This window comes from Sander vitreus, chromosome 17, assembly GCF_031162955.1.
Source record: "Sander vitreus isolate 19-12246 chromosome 17, sanVit1, whole genome shotgun sequence".
In the NCBI taxonomy this organism is placed as follows: Eukaryota; Metazoa; Chordata; class Actinopteri; order Perciformes; family Percidae; genus Sander; species Sander vitreus.
The window spans coordinates 7,954,460-7,972,915 of NC_135871.1; the positions used below are offsets into that span (position 1 = coordinate 7,954,460).

The 18,456-nt window shown below is 41.5% G+C and overlaps 1 protein-coding gene across 1 annotated transcript; it reads left to right on the plus strand.

The window, feature by feature from the left end:
* The first annotated feature begins 15,531 nt into the window (after positions 1–15,531).
* LOC144532459 (uncharacterized) lies at positions 15,532–17,839 on the plus strand. Its single transcript, XM_078273230.1, has 2 exons — positions 15,532–15,755; positions 17,240–17,839. The coding sequence occupies exons 1-2, from the start codon at positions 15,695–15,697 to the stop codon at positions 17,764–17,766; spliced, it is 588 nt and encodes a 195-aa protein (XP_078129356.1). The 5' UTR covers positions 15,532–15,694; the 3' UTR covers positions 17,767–17,839.
* The last annotated feature ends 617 nt before the right edge of the window (positions 17,840–18,456 follow it).

Here is an 18,456-nt window from a genome sequence, read left to right on the forward strand (position 1 = left end):
CCGGGCCTTTAGGCAGTGGTCATCTGTTCCCTTTGACCCTCCCCTGACGGCAGACCTGCTTTGCTGCAGAAACCATATGTACTGTGCAAGTGTAACAAACTGTAAATAAGTCTGAATAAAATGGAAAGTAGAGACAATTCAAAACTTTCAAAGAACAAAACTGAAGGTACTCAAAAGCCCACACTAATGAGGCTGTAATGATCAGAAAACACAACTGAGATACAACTTTGCCATTCTTAGATTCTACTTGAGAGGCAATACATGTAAAGTTTGGCCTGAGGGTGGGGCCAGACACATGTTGTTACCTGAATGTCTTAAATGTCCCATGACATGCTGCTTTTTGGATGCTTTTATATAGACCTTAGTTGTCCCCTAATACTGTATCTGAAGTCTCTTTTATATAGGCCTTAGTGGTCCCCTAATACTGTATCTGAAGTCTCTTTTATATAGGCCTTAGTGGTCCCCTAATACTATATCTGAAGTCTCTTTTATATAGGCCTTAGTGGTCCCCTAATACTATATCTGAAGTCTCTTTTATATAGGCCTTAGTGGTCCCCTAATACTATATCTGAAGTCTCTTTTATATAGGCCTTAGTGGTCCCCTAATACTGTATCTGAAGTCTCTTTTATATAGGCCTTAGTGGTCCCCTAATACTGTATCTGAAGTCTCTTTCCCGAAATTCAGCCTTGGTGCAGAATTACAGCCACTAGAGCCAGTCCCACAATGAGCTTTATTTAGGATGTGCCATTTCTGTGTCTGTAGCTTTAAATGCTATTGAGGAGGAGAGAGGGGTGGCAAGGTGGAGGGTGGGGGTGTGGCCTTGACCAACTGCCATGCTTTGCTTGTTTTCAAGCCATGATGTCTCCAAGCCCCCAGGAAGAGCGCCATGTCTGAAAGCCACCATGGACTTAGCGGATAACGGTGGTACTGCACCCCATGGCCCAGAAAGACTTTTCACATAGACTTTGCATGGCGAAAGAAATGTCTGTATTTCAGCAGATAATTTGTTTTGGGGAACATCAACTAACCAGCCCGAACAATTCTAGGGTCCTTGTTTAAAACGTCACGTTTTTAAAATTTTTAACATTCACTAGTAGCCGAATCCAGAGTTATTAAACTAGGTATGACGAACGCGCATAATGGCCCGCCCGCTTACATGACTGTTCTCCCGAGGTCCTGTAGCTGTAATAATGGATATAGCTAATGGTTGTAATTCACCATGTGTTCTATTAATACATCCATGATATTATCTTATGATACTCCCGAGGGATGTATGTATGCTGTAAAGCCTGTAACGTGGATGTAACGTCATGTATGACGCGTTTCCCAAACTGGCGGGGCTATCGGCTAGTAGCTATTAGCGGTAGCTAGCATGGATGTATTAAGAGAACGATAATACCATAATTAGCTATATGCCTACATAACGTTACTACAGACATATCTAGTGACATATGAACAACAAACACACAATGTTTAACATTAGTGAATATTTTAGACAATAAAACGGCGAGTTCATGAGTTCGCCACTTGTAAGAGACACGAGAGAGGAGCTCATGAACGAGCATGTTGCTACCGGTTGCTATGACAACACAACCAAACTGTTTCTGGTGCGCATGTCCATCGTGACGTAATGGGCCAGTCAATGCGGAAGAGCCAAGCTTCATGTTTGCTTTATGCACTTTTGAGCACTCTCATTGGAACGTACGGGGCTTCCTGCCGAACACTGTCTCCAGTTCTCTTAATACATCCATGGATGTCTCTCTCTTTCTCATGGGCGGGCCAAATTCTCTGGGCGGGCAAAGCAGAGAAAGGGGAGGTAACCTTGCCCCTTATGACCTCATAAGGAGAAGATTCCAGATCGGCCCATCTGAGCTTTCATTTTCTCAAAGGCAGAGCAGGATACCCAGGGCTCGGTTTACACCTATCGCCATTTCTAGCCACTGGGGGACAATAGGCAGGCTGGGGGAACTCACATTAATGTTAAAAAACCTCATAAAGTGAAATTATCATGCCATGGGACCTTTAAGGCCGTGACACACCAAGCAGACGGCCAAGAAGTAGTGGGGACGCAGGTCGATCGTGCCATCGCCTCACGTTGCCTTCGTCTTGGCCAAAAGACTTAGACTCCGACCAGCGGCCCTTTGCTGTCAGGGACGTCACTAGGATTTAAAGACAGGGGGTACTTAGCCCCCAGGGTATTTATAACTTGTGTTTGCAAAATCTTTGCACTCACATCTTTTATTACTGTATTAGAGCTAAAAAGTGACATATCCTCTTCTTCCGTTTCTACTCTGTTCAACAAAAGTTACTGTAATGTTAGCTTTTAGACACATCAAAGCTGCATGGGGGAATTTAGTTAGGCCAGACTTTGCTCCTGATGAGTTCTTCTGTAAGTAATGACGTAAATGCTATCTGTCTGCTCATGTAAATGTGTGATAAAGTAATAGCATACTATATCTAATTCCTCTCTCTATAAGATAAGTTGTCCAAAGAATGCTAGTTAATTACACTAATTACTGTAACTGCGCTGTAGATTGGTTCAATCAGTGTCATTTCGCTGTGTAGTTTGGCTTGCATACAGTATAACCCAAGAACCAGAATTTTAAGGTCATAGTGAAATTTAACAACACAAGTTTGAGCGTTTCACAAATAAGGACAATGTATTCTGCCAAATGATGTATACAATGTATGACTTAAAACAACAATTATTGATATTGATAAAGCCATTGATAAGGATCCTATTTAAAGTGGCCACTGTCTAAATATAATAACCTGATGGCGGAAGGAATAAAATATTTGGAGTAACGATTACTGTATGTATGTACTGTATGTAGGATTGCTTTCATTTTATTTTCACATGTGTATCTGTGGGCATATGCTCATGTTTAGCCTAGCCTACATTTAGGCAACATCTACATAATTATTTAATGTATCACAGCCAATGAATGCAGAAAGTTTAGTTGGTCAGAATATAGCTAGCATATATAATAAATATAATGAAATGATTTAGTTTAGGCTATGCCTCAGTGCCTAGACCTGCCAACAAAAGCTTATTGTTAGAAGAAAACAAAACACCCCACATTTCCTTAGACCTACAGACCACTACTGACCTCAGTCAGGCCGGCTCCCTCAGAATCAACTGCCTTGCCAATCTCCTGCTTCTCTTTCTCTCTGCTAAAATATCCTCGCATATCCATCTGCTCAATTATTTGAAAGATACACCGGTAGGCTACATGCAGTAGCAAGTTCAGACCAAAGAGTAGCGACGAGACGAATCCTCCAGTTACTTGCAACGCTCCGGTCTGCAACGCTCTGAAAGCTGCCAGTTCACACACCAATGCAACGAAACAGTGCATCATCATCTTGATAGCTCAGCGACTCTTTGTACTTCTGTCTAACGTTCGACTTTTCGGCTATTTTGTAGCAGGATATATATCATTTGTAAATATGTAAATATGAATGGGGATACGGGTAGTGATAATGAGATGCTTGATACAGTTGCAGAATCTTTGATTCTCTGCTTTGTTTTAATGCCGCTTGGCTCTCTTCAGTAGCTAGCTCTCTACCTCACTCGTCCACATACCGTTACCGTGCCCGTGGGCGCTTGTTGAGCCTCTAAAAGCAGTTACACACCGGGTCGATAATCGGAGGTTGGACAGTCTGGCGAGGTCAGTGACTCGATTCTGTTCGGTGTGTTCCGTGCCGTCATCTGTTGGAGGAGCTGTCGGCCTTCATTTTGGCTGACCTGACAGGTTCAGTCTTAGACAGGGCAGTCGGGACTCACCCGCAAATAGCAAGCGGGATGAGCGTGACTAAGCCTCTCAAAATCTTACGAAAATCTTTTAAACTGACCTTTGTTAATCTGAAATGAAGACAGATTCAGCAACTGCATGGCCTATTTCTCGCTTAAAATGTTTTCAGAAACACGTTTCAGTGAACTATTTTAGTACAATATGAGATCGTATTCTGAATGAGTCATCAGTAATGGCCGTTCGAAAAATCCAAAATCCGGAAGCAGCAGCCAGATCCATGTGACGAGTTCATCCAATCAGCTGCCGGTTTTCATTTTTTTGGGCGACAATACAGATTAGCGCCGTCTGCTGTTATGGAGACGTATTACGTCTTGTAGCTTTGGTGTGTTCCGAGGCTCTTTTTTGACCAACTCGGGGAGACTGATCAGTCCAACTGCCTTTTCTGCCAACGGTCGGCCGTCTGGTTGGTGTGTAACTGCTGTAAGAGCCATATTGATACTTGTAAAGTTTTAGTAGTTTTCCTTTCAAACACTTTGTAATGCTCCTTTAAGTATACAGGTGATGACATCCCTACCCAACCCTAGGCAGACTAGGTTAAGCAGCCCACGGAGCTACACAGTTTTTTGACCATACACTAGAGAAGAATTTGTCTTTACTTTTTTAGTAAGGTTTTTTCATGAACAGAAGTTACTACCTCCGAAGATTCTTGTGCGTCAAGATTAAAAGCCAAGAGGACTGCTTAATAGTGGTGGTAAAGTGCATTGAGAAAAGATTGCCGCTACAACTGCCTTAACGCTGCCATTTCGACCAGCTGACAGTTGTAAAATAGAATTAAAACAGATACACTACACACCGACACACACAGGTGAATGGTGAAGGAAGACTGACTCACCGTAGTTAGTGATACAGAGTGCACTGTATAAAAAATCAAATTATTATTGTTGTTCTTATTATTATTTTGGGGGGCTTAGGAACATTTTAGGGTAGCTTCAGCACCCCTAAAATAGGCCTAACGACGTCCCTGCTGCATGTCATTCCCCCTCTCTCTCCCCTTTCATGTCTTCATCTGTCCTGTGAAAATAAAGGCCTAAAAATGCCCCCCAAAAATATTTTTTTTAAAACAGCGTTCGCCTGAATCAGCAGCGGCAGAACCGAAACAGAGCCTACTAGTGATGGCCAAATGAAGCTTTGTGAAACATTTTTCTCTTTTTTCTGAGCCCACTAGATGGGCTCTCTCTTCAACAAAGGGTTGCAAACACACTGAATTGCCATTCCTTTAACCTTTCTAACAGAGAGCGCCATCTAGTGAGCTCAGAAAATAAAGAAAATGGTTCACGAAGCTTCATTTGACCATCACTAGAGCCTACAGTCCCTTCGCTTTACTCGCTGCCGGAAAGACACCGGGAGATGGCTAACCAGACTGTCCCTCTCCCGGGCTGTCATCCGATCTCTCTTCAAAGAATTCTCCCTATGGTGGGAGCCCACCCAACGTGCCTTCATGTTACACAGAAAATGAGCCAAACAAAGTTGTCAGTGTGGCGATAGCAATTTGCTTTTCTACAATGTGACAAGAGGGAGTGAATAAAACATTAAGTTGTTACATTTTACTAATTTAGAGGCCGGCCAGCCGGCTAGTTAGTGTGGTTCGTCTAGCATCCACCACGGTTCAGAGAGAGGTCTAACGTTACGGTCGTTATAATTAAGGTGCTGTAGGTAGGATTGGGAAGATCCAGGATTTAGCCAAAGAATTTGAACATCAACAACTTCTCAGTCCCTCCCCCCCCTTTCTGCTAGAGGCCAAACGGTCTCCTAAGCCCCTCCCCCCACAAGGGAAAATGAATGTGTATTCATGAGCAGTGATTGACATGGATTTTTGCAAATCACACTACAGGCTGTAGGTGGAGCCAGAGGAGCCAGATTATTTTTTTTAATGACCTGCTTCATGTAGTTCTACTGGAACATAGGGTCAGTTTCAGCAAATATGACAGAAAATTAGTTTTATAAGTCTTACCTCTTAGTTTATTAACTTTATTTTGTAATGTGTCGGTATATGTCGATCTTTTACAAGACATGTTTATGTTGAAATAAATGCACCTACACATGTAGTTGTGTATCTCATTGTACATCCATTTGCCATCTTATGGACATAATGTAAAAAAAGTTATTCCAATCATTCAAAACCATGTGTTTTTTAGAAGAACGTGATTTTTGACCAGTTTTGACAGCTCTTATGTGCAATGGATTGATCAAATGAGATGAAAAATGAGAAGAGCCGTCTGTGTGCGCTCTCAGAGTCGTTTGCATGCCAATCAGATGTCAGTTGCAGCCGAATCGGCCAAAAAAGGCAGACGAAGGCCGCCGGTGCAGGACACATCGCAAAAACTAGGGCGACGGTCGCCTTTGGTGTGTCAGGGCCTTTAATCAAATCAGCTGTATTTTGGCAGCCTCATGGTACTCATGCTGCATCCATGTAATGTGGGAAGAAAGGTAACGATGAGAAGGACTCGAATGGAAGGCATTCATGGACACCTCAAGGTTGCCTGTGTTACAAATGAGTAACACACAATGATTATCTATTGTTGTGACACGTACAAAATTTGCATTTAAACCTGAATTCATTGTTTTTTGGGAGCATGTTAGCTAATTATTTCTAAACATCTGATTACACCTGACTGAACAATCCATCGTTAGACTCTGATTTAAATGTTGATAAACTGGGATTGGTGCACCGAAGTTATCACCTCAGTAACCATCTTTGTGGGTTTGTCACTACGAGGGACAACTGTCATATTAAACAATCCATTGTATATATAAAAATACTTAATAGTGCAGCATGCACAATTCATTTTATGTCAATTGTCAATAAATATAGACATTTTTATTTATTCACAGGTTTTTGTGAATGGGTGTTTATTGCAGGCTCAGAGAGACATGAGCTGGTGCAATGGTACTTTTGTTGGATTCACTTCATGAATAGCATTCACTTACTGCAGAAATGGTGTCCATTTACCAAGTTAGCTTTAAATTAGGGTATTGGTACCTCATTTAGAGCTTGTTAAAACTATATTTCCAATCATAATCACCTCTTGGATGATAATATGAGCTGTATTCACAAGTCAAATGGTTTATAACATTCATTTAATGCGAAAGCAACATTAAGCTGTACCATTGACGTCAACTTTGTTTTGAGCTTATTGCTAAACTTAACATGCTATTTCTGTTGTTGTTTCCACGGTTGTTTATTTGTGTTGGGAGTTATGAATGATTATGTGGTGGCTTTTGTTTTTGCTGTTCTTATTGTGGAGTTTCTTTTCTTGCCCTTTGTTATTGCTGTCTGTGTTTTTGCTTTTTAAACCCTCGTTGCTGCTTTTGCTCTGTTGTTTCTGTTGCAATTGTTGTTACTCTTGGTTATTGTTTTGGTGGGACTAGAAGTATTTCTGAGTTGCATAAGAAAAAAAATAAAACACATGTATTGGACTTGCCGTTAGCGCTTCAGTGACGCCCAGATGTCAAACGGAGATGAATCTTTCACACAATGAACACTTTCCAGACTCCAAAAAAGATGAACATTCACCAAAGTATTATAAGGGGTTTTAAGAATTGGTAGGAGATACAAGGCATCCTTCTCACCCTACAGTGCCATATGTTACTCTCTCTCTCTCTCTTTTCTCTCTCCCGCACACAGCTGGGCCAGCAGACTGCTGGATAGATGGATGAGGGGGGTGATGAGGGTGAGGCGGGGGGAGTTGAGTTACATTCCTTCCATCGGGGCTGTGTGTCTGCCAACCAGGTCACTCCCAGTTCAGTCCCGGGAAATTGGGAGGGAAGAATTTCCTCTATGTGTCCATACTGGACACAGCCACAACCACACAGAGGCCTGTGTGCACCCGGGGCACATGTGTGTGCATATATAAATATATATGTGTGTGTGTGTGTGTGTGTGTGTGTGTGTGCGTATGATGCTTGAAACTGAGCACCCTGTGTAATATGACTTGCATGTTATTTTTTTCTACATTGTAGGAGAGGTGGGGTTGTATGTGCTGTGTAAGTGCGTGTATGTGTGTGTGTACTGTATCAAGTTGTATAGGCACGTGTGTACTCTGGAGAGTGTGTCTGTATACGTGTGTGTGTGTGTGTGTGTGTGTGTGTGTGTGTGTAAGACAGAAATTGAAACTGCGATGGAGAAAGATAAGAAAGGTCTCCCCTCCAAAGTTCTGTATGCAGGACATTTTTCACATTTTACTGACTCTTACGACGTACAAGAAGATATCCGTTTACAGCTCAATGACAATTCAGTGGGACATACCGGCTGCTGCATTGATCAAACCTGTGTCCTCTAATGATCTCGTGGTTTTCATTGTCACTGATGAAACCGAGATAAATTGATGTATATTTATTGTCCTTTCCTATGAAAAGACATCAGATCCACGCACTGTGGCAGTGCTTTAGCCTCTCTCCAGACATCTCTGCATCTCCTGTCCTGTTCACCACTTACACACCGTGTGCACACAGAGATGATTACGGTGGCCGACAGGGGAAAACGCCCTGCAACTTAAGAAAACACATGCATATATGAAACGATGCAAAAAGAAAAGCACACAAACCCAGAAAACAAATGCAACAAAAAAACGGAAAAACGGAAGTTCCCCAGACCTCTAGAGCATGGGCATAAATCTGATCTAACAGTAGGGGGGGACAATAAACAGAGGACACAAATAATACAGCCACAATTATACTCATAGAGGACATGTGTTCACAGAGGAAAGCCTTAATACTATCATTAGTGTAGCATGGAGACTGTACCATTATCCTTCTTTTCAGCGTTTCTCTTGATTCAATAAAAAAGCTGACTAAATTAACGAAATATTCTTCTTTAAAATCATGTATTTATTTGTAAGTTGTTTATAATCAAGCCAAAAAAATACCTTAAAACATATTGACTTATTTTGAAAAAGTGTCCCCATATAAAAGAAATACAATGCTTTTGTACACTTGTTAAATTAGCTGATCATAATGTAAATTAGTGAGCCACTAGTAAAGCTCATCTGCTCACCCTGACAGCCACACACCTCCAAAAATATGAACTAAGCTCAACACACTTACCTGAGACTCTCCACCTGACTGTCCCTGGTCTCCCTGAGACTCTCCACCTGACTGTCCCTGGTTTCCCTGAGACTCTCCACCTGACTGTCCCTGGTCTCCCTGAGGCTCTCCACCTGACTGTCCCTGGTTTCCCTGAGACTCTCCACCTGACTGTCCCTGGTCTCCCTGAGGCTCTCCACCTGACTGTCCCTGGTCTCCCTGAGACTCTCCACCTGACTGTCCCTGGTCTCCCTGTTCCTCAGTTCTTTGTCTCCTTTGCCTGTGACATAGTGACGTTAGTATTTCCATAAGCACCCATTCTTATAAAGATGTTACCAAATTGTCTTGATATGAGGACTTATTGTACTTACTTGGCGTTTTGGTGTAAGCCTACTGAAAAAGGATCTTATGCCTGTTTTTCTTTTCTCTGTCAACAACACAAATCTTTAACGTCAGATGTCTAAATATGAGTTAGTTTCATAGGTTCACCACGCGGTCATATTATAATTATAAAATGATCTTGCGTCCTCCACATAAATATTAGGTTTCTTCTGGGACAGAGGATATATATTTAACTGATCAGCCACTTAACTTCATATTCAGCAAAACACAACTGTAGATCTTCAATATTAACCCTAATGTCAGTTCACACACATAACGTTAGGCTTATCGCCGCGGTAACGTTAGTTGTAGTGGGTGCATTTCTATCCAACAAGCTATTAAACAAGCTAGGTAACGTTACATTATATTACACTAACATTGCAAACTTTTTTGTCATGACTAATTTATTAATTACTCTGCATCATTTCTATTTGAGAAAAGAAAAACTTCATCCGATGTTTAATGTGAATAAAACAGCCTTGAACCGCCTACTTACTACATTCCTGTCACTACCCGATGTGACTGTGAGTCTAGCGCAGCTCCTACGGCATGCACTGGATCAAACCACTGTGAGTCAAGGGAGGGGGGACTCAAAATGTTTCTAATCTTAAAAAACATTTTTGGGGGTTTGTATTGTTTTTCTGCTTACACAGATATTTTAAGTATACATCATTATGTTATTTACAATACACAGCATTGTTTTAATGATATTTCTATGGGGGGGGGGACAACCCTTAGATGGGGGGGGTCCTGACCCCCCCGACCCCCCTGGGATTTACGCCCTTGCTCTAGAGCGAGCAGCTAAGTGGAACAGCTTGATTTTCGACCCCACGGGGAGAGAGCGCTCTGCCTTTTTATTAGAGTCGGGTATGGCTGCAGCCTGGAGAACGCCATAGACTGTATATTAAATTCATATTATTATTATTATTATTAATAACATAATATATTAATAATATACAGTCTATGCTCCCGTCTCATGCCCTCCCACCTGGTGCCGTCCCCGAGCGTCGGCTTTTCAAAATAAAAGCTGGCGTCTGGTCCGCCATGTGTTTGTACTTTGGTGTTTTGGATGTTTGTGAACTCAACAGTACGGCAATCATGCTAATGAATACAATAACTTTTTCAGCAGATGTCTTACTTACAACACGTTGGAGTTAGCAAAGCAGTTTTGTGTTTATATGTGCGGGCGAGATTTATTCAGTTTGATAAATCCCACGGTAAATCGGCTGGTTTACTAAACAGAGAGGGACTATAAATCCTGTCTGTTTTTTGTATTTCAAGAGCGAATTGCTCCACAATATGAATACAGATTGATCACTTATTTTGTTGGTAACCGTTGTTGTATAATCACAATATTACACTCGAGGAGGCCTATACTTCAGTAATGCGCCTTTCGGACCTCGAAAATTAAACCCTCTCATGTAATATGGCTTAAACAAACGTCAACGTTAAACGCTGATGCAGTTTTAAATGTTTTATCACCACGAGTTTACAGACGTCTCTGCTGATTGAGTATCACCTGTGACCTGAGCCGAGACACACCCACCAAACGAGAGAAAACATATCTCAAACCAAAGAATTTCTAATAAGGGAAGAAGTTCCACTGTCTCGTTACTTCCGGCTTCTGAACTGGTTGCGGTTCCACCAGAGTTCCATATAGGGGGCACTCACAGGCCAGTGCAGAATGAATGGGACTCTATGGAGCTATACCCCTCAAAATCTACTTTTCTCTGGATATAATTTTTTGTCTAGTAATTTCAATGTTGCATTCGAAGGGGGAGGCTAAGAAAATGCACACTGCTGGGTGTTAGATTTTTTTTAAAGTGGCTTTTTCGACAACACAGCTGACAGGTTAGGCTCTCCCTGTTAATACACGTGCTAGAAAGAGGTTTGCTAATGTTTTAAAGACCACGCCGAAATATTCACTCTGACATTCTGGTTCTGCTTCGGATGCCGTCAAGCGGGCTCTCCGATCGTAATCAGTCCTTTGCTGACCAATCAGCATTCATTAGCAGAATGCTAGCGTGTTATGGGCAACGACTCAACCTGTAAGAAATCAAAAGGACACTAGTACTCGTTCATTCAACTTTTGACCTATAATCCATGTTGAACTTGCAAAAACTACAATCAAATCTGAGATTTCTCAACGACAATCAGGCAAAAGAGACAAATGTAGCCGTCTAGCTCCATAGAGTCCCATTCATTTAGCACTGGACCACGATCACCCCCAGTGGAACTCTGGTGGAACTGCAACCAAAGTCGGTACAATGGGGCTGAATAGGGAGTGGAACGGCTTTCCGTAGACGGGCTTTGTCTCAAACATAGACTTAATATTTACAGTCTATGCAGTTGCTCTCTCTCTCTCTCTCTCTCTCTCTCTCTCTCTCTCTCTCTCTCTCTCTCTCTCTCTCTCTCTCTCGAAAATCAAGCTGTTCCACTTAGCTGCTCCCTCTAGAGGTCTGGAGAACTTCCGTTGTGTAATCTGGATGCTGCGTTTTTCACCGTAGATGATAGATGCTTTCAGACGATTCCAGGTCCTCTGGACCTCGCTGCAGCCTAATAATAGAAAGATGGAAAGATGAATTTACGGGAACAGAAAAGGGCAGAAGTTTATCCACATTGATAAATAGATCTTTGGGAATTGCTAAGTGTGTGCATTGGTAGGGATGAGAGCAGGTTTTCTGTGTATTCATGTATCATGTGGCACGCTCAAATAAAAAGGATATGATTGCAGATCAAACAAGGTGCATTAGCCTCCAAGGTGCACTTTTGTCAAACTGAAAGAGACAACAGACTAATAAACTGTATGCCTGTAATTCCTGATTATCTGCACCTGACATATAATGCAGCATGACTGTGTTGACTTGAGTGCCATCAATTTCTTTTTCAATGTATTGCCTCTGTGTGCATCTCTCACACAGTTTTTGTGTTTAGTGTTGCTAAGCTAAGATGGTGATCATAGTAAACATACTTTTACAACAACAATATCTTAGCATTGTCATTGCTAGCACCTCTTTGCCTAAGTACAGCCTCACTAGCATGGCTGTAGACTTTGTGCTATGTTCAGCCATGTGTCGGTTGGTATGAACTATCCGTCTGTCAGTAATAAACCTGTCAGCAAAAGAACAATACAAAGCTAGAGAAAGTATTCCTGGAGCTATATGCAGCCATCAGTTTGTAAATTAGTTTCTAAAGTAAATTTGTCTTTGTTGTAAGTACATCATGGCCTTTAGGCAATACATTTGGTTCACTCCAGCACCACCACCACCCAATTTATGCCATGCTGAGACAGTTTAGGGACTCCAGAATGCAAAAATATTCAACACCATTTTTGAAAAATGGCAATGCCATTTGTACCCTCATCAAAATGTTGTCCTAAATCTGGATTGGTATTTAGCCCCTCCAGACAAGATATCATGACATGGTCAGGACCAATGGATGCCTTAGGTCGTCTGGTTTCATATAATACCAGTATCTTTACTCTAACTTTATAACTACAGTGGGTTTTATTGGCTAGTCTGCCTAGCTCCTCACCTATGTCACGTTCAGCTTCGCCTGTCATACCTTTACTTTTTTTGTCCAGAAATTTGGCCATTGCCTCTCTGCTCTTTTCATTTTCTTGTCTTTTCTTTTTTGAGCCCCTGATTTTTTTGTGAGAAATTTTGACTTAGCTAGTCACAGTGTTGCCAACTCCTTTCCAATAAAATTAGCTAGCACTAGCTCCAAGAGTCGCTAAAAGTTGTCAGACGACGTCATATCCTCATTTGCATATTAGTGATTGTATAATTTGCATGAAGCTTAGTGGAAATGAATTACAATAGAATATATCTTGCTTTTCCCCTGATCGTCTGAAGTCGCTAAATTAGCCGCTAGTCGCTTCTAAAAAGTCGCTTCTAAAAAGTTGCTTCTAAAAAGTCGCTTAATCTAGTGAAAAAGTTGTCAACTTGGCACCCCTGACAAATGTATTGTAAATATGCTTTTTGTGCCTTCAACCAAATTCCTGTAGACCCACATCTAAGGCGAAGAAGAGGACATGTGGTAACATCCTCTGTGAGACAGGAAGTCTGGGGTTCCTGCGAAATGTGGTCTTGATTCTGAGCTATTCAAATTCTATACATTGAACCAATGTAGTAGTTGCAGTTGCTCATGTGTCCTCAAAGAAGTGCAAAGATCTCCCAGTGAGGTGAGATAGTTTCACTTGTTTCACAATCAACCTCATCCAAACCTTTATACTAACAATGAATAAGAAGAGACTACATTTTAAGAGTGGTTAATTATTGACTTTGGCTGTATTTGGTATTTATTAGGAGGACAAACAGAAGTGGAGATACAGATAGAAAACAGACAGGCTCAGTGTGCTTTGCTGGGGGGTTTTGTGGCTGAGTTGTTGTCTGGGACAGGAAATATGTGAGCTGAATATGGGATCTGTAGAGGACTTGGCAGCACTAATACACACACACACACACACACACACAGTGCCGGACTCTTCCAGGACACATAACTTGGCTCTCGTAGGCAACGTGTCACAAGGAATCAAATTAGATGTTGCTGCGCTGAGTGGCCAGAACAAGGCCAGAGGTTTTCTCATGGAATCTACAGTAAAGTTTGTTCAATCTCAAGGATAATTTGTCAATTCAACTAGAGAATTAGTAATGTGACATCTCCAGTCTGCGTTTGAACTTCTGACCTACTTCTTGGGAATCACATGTAGCCTATCGATCAGGTCAAATGGCTAATGATATGACAGAAATGTTATAATTAATTACTCAGAATTAAACAAACACTACTAGTATTAGTAATTTAGATATCTGATCTAGTGGGGTCCTCTGGTAGCTCACCTGGTTGAGCGTGCGGGTCACTAAGGCTCAGTACTTACCGCAGTGGCCTGGGTTTGAGTCCAAACACCTTTGCTGCATGTCATTCCCCCCTCTCTCTCCCCCTTTCTTGTCTTCAGCTATTCTATCAAATAAAGGCCAAAAAAAGCCCAATAAAGAATCTTAAAAAAAAAAGAAATTTGACCTAGCAACTCTTTGCATAAGCTGTATGTTCCCACCACACAAAGTAGAGATTTTAAGTACATATTACTACCACTATATGGATACACACACACAAGCGCAAATAGAATTGTTCAACAAATATAGCTCATGATGAGTTACTGTCTTGTTTGAGACCTGATAAAAAGCCAGCTGCTGCTTTCCAACTATGTGAGCTGCTTTCTCCGCTGTCCTGCCATGACTCAGTGCTGAGTAGGACATTAGTAGGTCTCTTCCTAGTATCCGGCGCAGTGTGAGAGGGCCATTCCTCTCTGCAGTGGCTCAGGGCTGCGTTTAGCATCATGGGAACTGCTGATAGCAGCCGGGGTCCCGAGAGGTCACGCAAGAGTTCAGCTGAGTTTATCCAGCCGACAGGGTGCCCTGTCAGTCAAGGTACAGCGGACCAAATGCAGGGACTGGCCTGAGAGGGGTTGTGTTTGTGGAAGACCAGGGTGTGTACTCAGCTGGGTGGTCTCCACACTCAAACCCGGTGTCAAAATATAGACAGATGGGGGCTATGCCTTTTGCATAAGCAAGGTTTCATCATTCAGTTTTCAGTTTATCTCTGACTGACATAACACAGCCACCTAGTGGTCACACAGGCAGCTGCGTGTCACCAAAAACTATATATTACTGTAAATAACAACATAACAGCAAATGCAGCAACATATGAGTTCCAACACAAAGACATTTTTTAGCTCAGTTATCATTTTCTGTGAAAGGTACCCAAAGAATGTCTCACCTGAATGACCTGACTGAAAAATGGATGAATATGCTACCTGTATTTATAGAAGTAAAAATCAATTCAGTTTACAGTAAAGCTTCCATTTGTTACCACCAATCCCACAATTTTCAGACCTTTTTCAGTGCCGCTGCAACACATGATGGATGTGTTGAGCATTATCAGGCAGTTTGTTACAGTATATATCTGAAGTTTTACATGATCTTTTTCACTTTGTCATAGGGCATTGATTCCCAACCAGGGGTACTTGTGCACCAAATACTTGGAAAGATTGTGGAGCAGTTCAAATCATTTGAAAAAAAAAGTTGTGATTTGATTGCGTAAAACACTATAATTCAATTCTATCTATAGTGTCAAATCGTAAAACAGAAGTTATCTCAGGACACTTTACAGATAGATAAGGTCTAGACCACACTCTAGAATTTACAGAGAGAGAGAGAGAGAGAGAGAGAGAGAGAGAGAGAGAGAGAGAGAGAGAAAATATGCAAATGTTTACTTTCAGTTAGAATTGTCATATTTGTCATAGAACATTCTGGATTCAGATTCCAGAATCCTTCTTTATGATGTGCAACAGAAGTACAGAACTGAATGACACAGCTTCATGAGCTAGGAGTGCAGTCAGAAATAATTTCAGTTTTGCCTGTTCAGACAGGAGACACACACAAAGTGAACTTGCTCTTCTAGTACTTAGAATTTGCGAAACATGTCACTTTTCACTCTGATCAAGAAAAAGGTGCATCCGTCAGGGACCTCAGGTCAAACAGGTGAGACTAAACACACCGACATTGTCTCACATGTACAGTATACTGCAAAAAGTGGCGATCCTGCTGTAAATGTTGACACATGTTGAAACATGTATTGTTTAGTTTCTTTTTTTTTGTTGATGAAGTTCATGTTATCTTTGGTTGAGATTGACTGAGATAACAGGAGGAGTACTGCGGTAGTAAGCACTCGTTTATTTGCTCAAATAAATACCAGGAAAGCCGTGAGATCCTGTTGAAGACGAAGAAAATACGGTTACACTTTACTTGAAGGTATCAACATAAGAGTGACATGACATGAACGTGTCATGAACATCATAAACAAGTCAAACATGTTTAGGACATAACGCTTCTTTTAGTAAGTGTCATTCGGTTTTTGTCATGACAAGTTATGGTTATGGTTAGGGTTAGGGTTCATGTGTCATGACTGTGTCATGACTGTGTCATGTGTTCATGACAGTGTCATGTCACTCTTATGTAGATACCTTCAAGTAAAGTGTTACCGAAAATACAGACACAAACGCGCATTCACCTTCATTGGGCTACAGCATTCAGCATTCAGCTTTTATGCACCACATGCACACTTGGAGTGTGACTCAAGTACTGTACTACAAATGTTGAGGTACTTGTACTTTACTTACGTTTTTTTCTTTTCATGCCACTTCCTACTTCTACTCCACTACATTTCAGAGAGTAATATTGTACTTTTTACTCCACTACATTACTCCAACAGCTTCTGATTACTTTACACATTAAAACACACGTAGTAGCCTATATAAAACACAATGTTTTATTACAAATGAAACTACCCAACCATATATATGCCTACAAGTACAGCTGTAATGATTACCCAATTAAACACTTAGTTGAACTGATTTGATCGTTTCCAAATGTGTGGATTTTTTCTGCTTTGAGTACTTAGGGTTAGGGTTACTTTTAATACTACTACTACTACTACTAAGTGCATTTTCCTAATGATACTTACATACTTTTACTTAAAGGTGCAGTAGGTAAGACTTATAAAACTAACTTTCTGTCATATTTGCTGAAACTGACCCTATGTTCCAGTAGAACTACATGAAGAAGGTCATTTAAAAACAAAGCTGGCTCCTCTGGCTCCACCTACAGCCTGTAGTGTGATTTGCAAAAATCCACAGCTCCCTGTTCAGATGCACCAATCAGGGCCGGGGGGGGTGTCTAACTGTGTGTCAATCACTGCTCATGCACACGCATTCATTCTCCCTTGTGGGGGGAGGGGCTTAGGAGACCGTTTTGGGCTTTAGCGGAAAGGGGGGAGGGACTGAGAAGTTGTCCATGTTCAAATTTTTGGGCTAAGTCCTGGATCTTCACAATCCTACCTACGGCACCTTTAAGTACCAGGACTTAAATGCAGGACTTTTACTAGTAACAGAGTATTTTTACAGTGTGGTATTAGTACTTTTTACTTAAGTAAAGGATCTGAATACTTCTTCCACCACTGTTTACAGCTGATGAAACGCCAACTACACCGCCCATGCTTGAGTCAGATGAAGCTGCTATCAGCAGTCTCTCTGCCGAAGAAACTCCTTCTGACATCGGCTCTGATAGCGTCTCAGCCCCCAGCTCCAGAAACGCTCGGCAGGGAAGGGTTTTGAAGGCTCTGTGCTGCTGTTGTCGCGCAGACGCTGCAGTGGACTCAGCTGACACAGTTTCAGCCGCCGCGGGCTCAACACTCGTAGGCTCTGCTCACACTGTTTCAGCAGACGGCGCCACTGCTTCTTCAGGTGCGACTGGCATGAACGACAATGTTTCAGCTGATGACGACGATGAAGCTGCAGTCTCCCCTGCCTCCACAGAAGCTTCAACCGTCCCTGTTACCGCTCGCCTGTGTGATGCTGTTTCAGCTGACAACAGTGCAGTTACAGCTGATGAACCGGCAACGGCACCGCCCATGCCTGAGTCAGATGAAGCTGCAGTCAGTAGTCCCTCAGCTGGCAAGACTCCTTCTGCAATGTCGAGGAATGATTCCATGTAATCATTTAGCATTTCATTGAAAAAAAAATAAAACAAATAAACTGAATTAAATCTCTGAGCTGTCTGTAATAATATAATAATAATAATAATAATAATAATAACTTTATTCAGGACATAAATGGAAGGTCAATAGTACATTAAAAATGACAATATTTACAAATATATTGCAATAAATATACAGTTCATTTCATATAAATTAATAAAAGGTCAACAACCTTCACCTGTAATATACAAACAGGAGCGCCAATGTCTCCACAGTCTAGATGCATACCTGACACAGCTAAAATCAGTGTGGGCTAAAGCTTGTATAATTCTGTTTTCTGAGACAGACATTCTACACATGTATCGATAAAAAAGGTTTCTTATTCAGGCAGAACAGGTAGGCACACCAACACTAACAAACATGTGACTAGCACTACACCATCTTGGCTGTTTTAGAAGCAGTCTCATGCCATCATTATACGCCACATTCAGTCTCTGCATGTTCTTTTTTCTGTAAGACCGCCACAAGTGGGCAGTATATAGTGGTGTACAGAATGCTTTAAATAAAGCTACCTTAAAGATGCAGTAGGTAAGACTTAAAAAACTAACTTTCAGTCATGTTTGCTGAAACTGACCCTATGTTCCAGTAGAACTACATGAAGAAGGTCATTTAACAAAAAATCTGACTCCTCTGGCTCCACCTACAGCC

What these genes read in the sequence shown, in the direction of transcription:
- LOC144532459 (XM_078273230.1), top strand. Translation starts at nt 15,695, where the DNA reads ATGTCACTTTTCACTCTGATCAAGAAAAAGGTGCATCCGTCAGGGACC. An exon ending in AGGGACCTCAGGTCAAACAG is followed by an intron (nt 15,756 to 17,239) that starts GTGAGACTAAAC and finishes CACTGTTTACAG; the next exon opens with CTGATGAAACGCCAACTACA.